The sequence below is a fragment of the Triticum urartu genome, chromosome 7A (genome assembly GCF_056163025.1).
Source record: "Triticum urartu cultivar PI428250 chromosome 7A, HENAU_Tu73, whole genome shotgun sequence".
Taxonomy (NCBI): Eukaryota; Viridiplantae; Streptophyta; class Magnoliopsida; order Poales; family Poaceae; genus Triticum; species Triticum urartu.
The window spans coordinates 65,646,642-65,656,539 of NC_141879.1; the positions used below are offsets into that span (position 1 = coordinate 65,646,642).

The 9,898-nt window shown below is 44.4% G+C and overlaps 2 protein-coding genes across 2 annotated transcripts; both read right to left on the reverse strand.

The window, feature by feature from the left end:
- Positions 1–786: 786 nt before the first annotated feature.
- Positions 787–3,113, reverse strand: LOC125531645 (uncharacterized). Its single transcript, XM_087536996.1, has 3 exons — positions 2,307–3,113; positions 1,179–2,171; positions 787–1,067 (listed from the first exon to the last, which is right to left on the reverse strand). Exons 1-3 carry the CDS (start codon positions 3,096–3,098, stop codon positions 813–815), a joined length of 2,040 nt encoding a protein of 679 aa, XP_087393122.1. The 5' UTR covers positions 3,099–3,113; the 3' UTR covers positions 787–812.
- A 175-nt stretch (positions 3,114–3,288) lies between these two features.
- LOC147957836 (uncharacterized) lies at positions 3,289–4,282 on the reverse strand. The gene is made up of 2 exons (XM_087531867.1): positions 4,259–4,282; positions 3,289–4,155 (listed from the first exon to the last, which is right to left on the reverse strand). The coding sequence occupies exons 1-2, from the start codon at positions 4,280–4,282 to the stop codon at positions 3,289–3,291; spliced, it is 891 nt and encodes a 296-aa protein (XP_087387993.1).
- Between the last annotated feature and the right edge of the window lie 5,616 nt (positions 4,283–9,898).

Below are 9,898 nucleotides of genomic sequence, written 5' to 3' on the forward strand. Positions count from 1 at the left end.
AGATGAAGAATTCAGTAATTTCTGAAATTGTTGCTCGGTGTGAGAGGAAAGATGAGATTCAGATGTACGAATGTGTTGTTTTTCCTGTCATCATCTTTTCGGCTGCTTTAGTTGCAGGCCTAGTGTTATCCTAGTTTTAGGAGAATGATGTAACTAATGTACTGTATTATAGTGAGGAAGATAGCAAGGATTGCAATGTAATGGATGTCAGTCATTTTTATTTTGAATCGAGAAATTACGCCGATAATGAGCTCTGAAGATGTGAACTTTGTTCAACTGGAAGAGGAGCTCAAAATTCATAGTGCTCTTTTGACAGTAACACAAATAGTACAGTAGCAGAAATTCATAGTGCTCTTTTGACAGTACCACAAATAGTACAGTAGCAGAAATTCATAGTGCTCTTTTGACAGTACCACAAATAGTACAGTAGCAGAAATTCATAGTGCTCTTTTGACAGTACCACAAATAGTACAGTAGCAGAAATTCATAGTGCTCTTTTGACAGTAGCACAAGTAACTGTGCATCTTCCAAATTTAAACAGAAAGCACACATAAACAGCAGCAAAAATGAGCAGATGAAATGAACAATTTAACAATAGCATCTTGCAATATTTAAGATTACCACAAAAGAGCAGAGTACCACAAACAGATAGCACCAGTAGTTCACACATAACCAGTACACAACCACATGACCACACATAACCAGTGATTCACACAGTACTAAATAGAAACTAGTACATCCATCCAAAAGGCAACTTAAGTATAGTTAAAGCAGACAACTCCATCCACCATGAATAAAACAGCAAGATAGTTTCAGTAATTCCCACTGGCTGTAAAAAAGTCCATCCACCCAGTTCCTGAGCTGCCCCCTCTCTCAGTTCCTTCTCCACTTCCTCTCACTCTGCCTGCAGTTGTGCTTCCTCCAGGATCAACATTGTTTGTTGTTGCTGAACTTCTAGGTGATCTAAATCTTGATCTTGTAGCTTGAGAGGGTGCAGCTTGAGAGCTTGTTGTAGATGAAGCTTTAGCTGCTGCAGCCCTGTTTGTGGATGCATCAGTCTGTGCTTGCTGCAAGTAAAATAAAGAGTCAATCAATAATTGAACTTTTTGTAACATAGCAACATATGACTTTGTTTTTTTTGTAACAGAGCAAGATACTACAGCAATATAATAAATTACCTCCGTGGCCCTCACTTTTCTCCCTCTCTTCCCAAGATATGACTTTGTTTTCTTGGTGTTATCTCCATTCTTCTTACAAGAAGTTTTATTGTGCCCTTGTCCACCACAAGATCCACAAGTGATCTGTATGCCATGCTTGCTCAGTTTCTTGCCCTTTGGTGCTTCCCCCTCTTCTCTCCTCCTATCATTATTTTTTTTCCTTGCTCCTGGCATGGCAATGTAGCCAGGTGCTACTGGCCTAGGGTTTTGAGACACAGGCCAGCTTTCTTCTCCTTCAACTGGTTGCAGGCAATGCTCATAAATTTTCTTGAAAGTGTCAATGCGGTAGCACTTGTCAACATAATCCTCCACTTTTCTTCCACTCTTATAGATAGCAGCAATTGCATGACAACACGGAAGGGCTACAAGCTGAAAATAACCACATGAACAAGTCCTTTTGTCAAGGTTAACTGTGTACCTCTTGCCTCTGCTATTCAAATGCTTCACCTCAAAACCATCTTTGCCATTCCAGAGCACTTCCAAGAATTGAGTTCTCTTGATGTCGGCCTTAATCTTCTTGAAAATGTTTGGGCAAATTATGCCATTCCACTTCTCACTCTTGGTTTTCTGTTCTTGAATTCTAACCATCATTTTTTTCCTAATCTTCTCTTGCTGTGAAATAATGGGATAGAACCTAGCTTCTATGATGGCATTGTTAAATGATTCACAAAGGTTGTTGTCAACTAACTCACATTTTGCACCTACAGGAAAGAAAGCCCTAGCCCAATGCTTTGGGTCTGTCTTCATGATATCTTTTGCACCTTCTGGGGTTAGCTGAGCAAGCTTGGCCTTGTTGTAGTTAAAATCTTCCCTGTTTCCAGACTTAGCAATTGCCCAGAACCTTTTCTGCAATTGATGATCTTTGTGCTTCTTTCTCCAATTGGCATAAATGTGTCTAGCACACATTCTATGCTCTGCCCTTGGCAGATAGTCCCTCATGCTGTTAATTAGGCCCTGTAATAGAGATCAAGGTTTGCAATAAGAAAAATAACATGGGTACTTGTCGCTCCTACAACATGAGTACTTGTCGCTCCATCGACTCGACTGAACCTTTGTGACACCTAAATAAAGGAAGCAAATAAAATTTACCTTTTGCTTGTCAGAAATGAAGACCCATCCAGTTCCTTGGTCATTAATGTCCAAGTCTTTGATTAAGAGCCCAATGAAACAGGCCCAGCTCTCATTTGTTTCCTTCTCCACAACAGCCCAAGCTACTGGATACATTTGGTTGTTTGCATCCCTAGCTATTGCAGCCAGCAGCTCACCTTGGCAGGCCACCTTAAAGAAACAACCATCCAGCCCAATCACTCTCCTACATCCAGCTTTAAAACCTTGCTTCATTGCATTGAAACATACATAGAATTGTTGAAATATGTTCACCTCCTTTTCTTTTGGATCCAAGCAAACAGCCACGGTACTACCAGGGTTACTCCTAAGCAGTTCCAACTGATAATCAAAGACCTTGCTGTACTCACTTTTCATTCCACTCATCAGATTATCAAGTACAAGTTTTTTTGCTGCCTTGCACTTTGAAATGGACACATCAGCAAACATGTCTTGCATCACTGTGGATTTCATACTATCAATCTTCCACAAAGGATTTGCTAAGATGAAGTGCTCATACCTTTTGGCAATAACTTTAGCAGTGACTAGTTTGTTCTCTCTGTTTTGGGCACATTCGTGTTCATCTTCAAATGTTATGATCTGAAACCTAGAACACCTGCTGATCTTTGCTGCATACAACAACCAGGGACACCCAGGCCAATCACATTTGGCTCTCACTCTGGCCTCCTCTGACTTTTTAAATGAGATGCTCCTTTTGGTAGCAAGGCCATATCTCTTTATAGCTCTGGTTAACTGCTTCTTGCTCTTAAAAACCATTTCCAGACTAAAATGAGGAATTTCAGAGTCCGGATTAAACCTCACAAACCGGCTCTTCCTCCTAACCATGTTGCCATCTTCATCCTCATCATAGGAGTAGTCTTCATCTGATGACTCATACTCCATGACCTCGACAACTTCCTCCACATTTGCCACCAAATCAATGGGCACTGCCCCTGTTGCATCTGTATCAGCCCACATCTTGGAATCTTTCATTTTTTTTCTTAAATTTTCTTGCATGTTTTCTCAACTCTACAACCTCTGATTCTTCCCCACTGTCATCAGTATGTGGCACATACTCACAGTCCTCTGAGTCATCCGAATCCGAAGCATTTTGTGCCACTTCTGAAGCATTTGGTGCCACCTCTGCTAGTGAACAAGATATGTCTTGTGTTGCTTGACATGGTTGACTTGGATTAACAACTTGAGAACTCTGACTAAGATAATCAACTCTCACATTTTGATTTAGTGGACTACTTATCACTTGAGTGATCACACCACCTACATCAGGAACAAGGACATGCTCAAGAACTTCTCCTGCAACATCACTCTCTTCAATGACATTGAGATTATCATTAACTGCTGCAACATTATGATTAATTGCAGTAATCTCATCTGCTGTGATAACTACATCAGGTTCTTCTTCACTGCCCATGTTCATCAGTTCATCAAGCTCATCTTCAAAATCTGACCCACTATCCGTTTCTTCCTTCTCATCTTGTTCACCATTATACTCCACATATATGTGAGCAACTCCTTCATCTGTAATATAGTCGGACATCTTCATACAGCCAGCACCATCATGTAAAAAGAGCAATCCATTTGACAAATCTTTGCCAGGCAATAAGAAATAATACTTCATGCTCTCCTTCACTGCCATATGATCTCTTAAAAACCCTTTCACCTCCTGTAAAGACAGCTTGTCACGCTCGATCTCTGACATTCCAGAATCTCCCCCAACATAATCAAGACTTGGACCAATCCTGATGAACTGCCCCCGAAAGTGGAATTTGACATTCAAGATCTCTGTTGGGTCCATGATTTGAACGACAAAGCCCTACATTACAATCAAAGTAATTGATGCATCAGTGATAACCAAAACCCCAACTTGACCTCACTGTAGAACCCTAAACCTAGCGCCCAGAGAGGGGAAAACACACGAAATGCTCAGAATGGAAGCGCATCGCGTACCTGATTCCGCTCTGCCGCAATGCTCGTCGGAGATCGGCACGATCATTCGGCGTTCGCCATGGCCGCCGCGAGAAGTCGATGCGTCAAGCCGCGGGGAAGGGAAGGGAAACGAGGGGCTGAACAGAGCGAGGAGAGGCGACCTGGTCCGCCTCGAGCAGTTTTGTCCAGCACTGCAGAATTTGGGACCACACAAGTGGCTGATTCAGCCATCCTCGTGCCACGTTGGCAATCCCTGTTTGGGAACGAGCTTAAGGTCTCTGACGACCGGGATTTGACAGTTGAGGGTGTGGATTTCAGGGATCAGAAGGTTGAGGTTTGATTCGGACAGGTCGTACGAATACAGGGTTTGTTTCAGACTTCACTCCTGTTCGTGCGATGTTTCCTCTTCCGCCTCAGAGACGCAACCCAGGATGACCCTCCTCCCGAACCATTTCCCCTTCCACACCTCTGCTCGACAAGCACCCCCTTCGTCTGCAGCAGAAGGTGGTACACGAACGTTGTGATGGCCACTAGCCACGCCGGGAAGAAGAAGAATATCCTGGCCCTCATGTGGCACAGACTATTCAAAGCGTTCAATGGCCTATTCGCATCGTACTTCTTAACAAAAGTATATGAAGTGTAACAAATCATAAAAACATGTATATAAGTTAATTTGGGAACATATTGCACATAAATATTTATAGTAGTTAATCTAGAACAATTTTACCTATGTAAGTTATGATCGAAAGGGACTATTGAATTTTTTTGGTAAACACGTCACATGTTTATGTTTACTGAATATCTCTTGATATTGTCTTGGAGATTAAGGTAACTCAACCACATGTACAAAAAACATAACTAATCCAGATTGAAACTAATTTTTCAGCAATATATATGCACATGCTCCTAAGGGATCGTAGATATGCTTCATCAAACTTTAATCCGGATTGGAGACATCTCTTGTGGCTTCGTTGTGGTGCCAACCAGTTCATTTCAGAATTCAGACAGAAGATGTCTGCTCCACATCGACAGGTATGTACAGCGGTACATGACTTGAGGATGGCATAATTTTCGATCTGCATGTTAGGAACAGTATGATACTCGGATGTTTCAGTGACACCACGGCCAAACCGCGCCGCTGCACCACTGGTGCACAGGCACGGACCCTGCGTGAAGTCGCAGTCCACATCGGTCTCTGAGACCGACGTCGCGAAGAATTTCAAAAATGTTAGACATACGGGGTCTTACATGCCTTTACACGCTCCTTCCTAACCAACTAAACATGCCCCCCCCCTGATTTTCAGGTGGGTGGGGCCTCTCCCTCCCCTTAGTCCAATCACAAATTGCCAGCTCAATCTCACCTTGTAAAACTCTGTAAATCTCCGTCGACGTAGCATTGCTGCACAAATTGGTGGTTCCTTGTGCCCTACCTCAGATGTGGTACTAAGTTGTTACCCTGACCCCAAGTATGATGGTTTTGGGTAAATAACTCACATCCTGTCCACCAGCTTGATGGGCACCCCCCTCGCCTCCGGTAGCAGTAGGTTGACAAAAACCGTCATGGCGGCTAACCACGCCATGAAGAAGAAAATATCTTGGCGCTCATGTGTCACAACATGGCTAGGAAAGTTAGTGCAATGAACACCATGAACACGAAGCTCGTCGCCACCGTCACGACCTGCGCTGCCAGATTGAAACTAACTTTTTATATAGATGCACATGGCTCGTAAGGGATCATAGACATCCTTCATCAAACTGTAATCAGTCTTTGTATAATAGTGTGAGTTTCAGAATGGCTTCTTTGCCATGGTCTGCTAGCAGCATTTCGGTGAAGGTTGCTCATATTTATATATGCCATGAGTGCTACAAACGTCGAGAACTACACCACCTACAGTTGAAATAAATGATCACAACAGTTAGTATTTGGTGGTTAATGAAGCAATGATGATGCCTGGGCCACACACAATATTGAACACTTGCTGGCCTCCCATATATAACTACCTTATTCCTCATGTAGTAGGATTACGTTTAGATGCTATGAGAGAATAGCACAATACAAGGGGGGAGTAACAATGAACAGTTGAATAAGGGGCACATATGGTCATATAGCACGGTCTAGCGGGAATGGGATGTATTGAAAATTTATGTCGGGGACCAACATGGAAATATTGTCCACACATGAACCATGGCACAAAAATATTTCAAGTCTTAAATATTGTAGCAATATCAAACACATACCAGAATGTTTTTACATTAAAAAAAGCTACATTTCTACTCACTGGTTTGAATGATCTACAACCCCATCCCAGCCAATCGAACAAATCAATAATCTCATAAACATTGAACCTCGCAACTATTTCCTTCCCAATGTATACCACCATGTAATATCGAACAAAACCGTCACCCATTTTATTTTAAAGGCGCGTCTTGATAAGTTTGATTACTAAAAAAAGGCTCCATATTTGCAATTGAGACCGGAAGAGAGATGACCAATTGCAATAATCTATCGACCATTGAATGTGCGGAAGTTTTACCTGTTATGTCGAGTAGGTTGCTTTGTGGCATGTATCTCCATGATTGGATTTGCATCTTCAACAGTAGGTTGCTCGGTGGTGTCTTCCTCTTTATGATCTATGCAATTCTAGTATGAACAGATACATAATCTGTTAACTGGTCTGGTAAACAACAAAATGCACTAACTACTAACAATTGATTGATTGGTTTGTGTGATAAAAAATGACGCTGAAATATTATGAATCTATAAACAATAATACCTCTACCTCAGATCAAGTTAGAGGAATTGGGTGTGCGGTGCCGCCCGGCTGATCATTGTCCCATAGAATTGTACTGGATTGATGAGCGACAGCCCAACAGCTTTGCTAAACATGGAACGTCGACGGCGCGGACGCCCAGCGGCGATGATGTTCAAGTGCTCGATGCAGCGCTAACCCTAGCCGCCTAGCGCGTTCGTGCGCAGCGTCGGCGTGGAATATGTGTAGTCTAGGAAGTCGCCACAAGCCCACAATGCATTAGTTAGTGCAGTCGATGGATGGTGTGTATTGGGTAGGTACGTGCAGCCTGGCCGTTTTTCCGTTGTTGGGCTTTGACACTTAGAGCTTAGCCCATATCCTTGCTAATGACTGGAGTAATTAAACCTAATAACTAGTACTAGTCCCCGTAGAAACTTGTTGTGGTGCCTCCGCCTCTGCTGGCGGCCCCCCTTGTCTCCGGCGGTCCTCCCTCCCCTCGAGCCATGGTGACAGCTCTCGTGTGGTGGCAGCGATGCTTATTTGGTGTGGCAGATGTAGGGCTCCTCGTGATGGATCATTGTTGACGCTGTTCCGGCCCCAGTGGCTTCGAAACCCTAAATTAAAATCACACCCTAAACCTAAACAAGTCGTATTTTCCCTTGCTCCTCTATTGTGTGTGCTGCGGGGGCAGTGCGCACGGAGTCTGCAATAGGTAACTCCGTGTATTCTTTATGGGATGTGTTTAGGAGACATCTAGATGTGACATAACTATGTCATATCTAAGTCTTTTTCATCATATATATTTCTATCTCAACACTTGTTTTCTTTCTTTGTTTGTTTTGTGTTTTGAGGTTGTCCGTCTGATCGACCAACGGCCCACGTACATAGAAGAGCAATGTGCTACCACCACAGAATTTGCACACGTGCATCATCTGCTCCGCCCAGTCACTAACAAACTTAAGAGAGCTGCCATTATCACTGATTTAATTTAGCTTAGTACCACTGTGGCGTCAGCGGCATTCCTAAGTGGTAGTGTATACTAGCAATGTCAGCACACATACGTGCTTCCAAAATTACAACAGACACACACCCCAAGTGAGTCTATGATCGACATGTAATTGGGGACTCTTCACAAACACACACATTCTTAGTTGTGAGTCGATGATCGACATGTAACTGGGACACTCGATAAACACACACACATCCTTAGTTGCGAGTTGATAGTCAACATGCAACTAGGGACCCTCGATAAACACACACACACACACACACCTGTAGTTGCGAGTCGATGGTCGGGTTGCAAACTGGAGGCCACGACAAAAAACACACTTCCCTAGTTGCGAGTCGATGGTTGACATGTAACTGGGGACCCTCGACAAACACACACACTACCCTAGTTACGAGTCGATGGTAGGCATGCAACTAGGGATCCTATAACAAACACACACACCCTAGTAGCGAGTCGATGGTCGGGTTGCAACTAGGGCCACGACAAACACACACCCCTAGTTGTGAGTCGATGGTCGGCACGCAACTAGGGACCCTCGACAAACACACACACACGCCCACACCCCTAGTTGCGAGTCGATGGTCGGCATGCAACTAGGACCCTTGACAAACAAACACACGCACACACACACACACACACAGTTGCGAGTCGATGGTTGGCATGCAACTGAGGCCCTCGACAAACACACACACACACACACACCTGGTTGTTAGTCGATGATTGACATGGAACTGGGGACCCTCGACAAACACACACACACACCCCCCCTAGTTGCGAGTCGATGGTTGACATGCAACTGGGGACTCTCGACAAATACACATACACCCCCTAATTGCGAGTCAATGGTTGACATGCAAATGGAGACCCTTGACAAACACACACACCCGTTGTTGCGAGTTGATGGTCGACATGTAACTGGGGACCCTCGACAAACACACACACACCCCTAGTTGCGAGTCGATGGTTGACATGCAACTGGGGACTCTCGACAAACACACATACACCCCCTAGTTGCGAGTCAATGGTTGACATGCAAATGGGGACCCTTGACAAACACACACACCCGTTGTTGCAAGTTGATGGTCGACATGCAACTGGGGACCCTCGGCAAACACACACCCCTAGTTGCGAGTCGATGCATGGTTGACATGCAATTGAGGACCCTCGAAACACACACACACATAGTTGTGAGCCGATGGTTGACATGCAACTAGGGACCCTCGACAAACACACACACACATCCCTAGTTGCGAGTCGATGGTCAGCTTGTAACTGGGGACCCTTGACATGCAATTGGGGACCCTCGAAACACACACACACACACACATAGTTGCGAGTCGATGGTTGACATGCAACTGGGGACCCTCGACAAACACACACACACCCCTAGTTGTGATTCGATGGTCGGGTTGCAATTGGGGACCCTTCACACACACACACACATAGTTGCGAGTGGATGATCGACATGCAACTATGGGGCACGGCAAAACACATACAACCGTAGTTGCGAGTCGATGGTCGTCATGCAACTGGGGACCCTTGACAAACACACACACCCGTAGTTGCGAGTTGATGGTCGACATGCATCTGGGGACCCTCGACAAACACACACACCCGTAGTTGCGAGTCGATGGTTGACATGCAATTGAGGACCCTCGAAACACACACACACACATAGTTGCGAGTCGATGGCTGACATGCAACTAGGGACCCTCAACAAACACATACACACACATTCCTAGTTGCGAGTCGATGGTCAGCTTGCAATTGGGGACCCTTGACACACACACACACACACACCCTACTTGTGAGTCGATGATCGACATGCAACTTTGGGGCACGACAAAACACATTCACCCGTAGTTGAGATT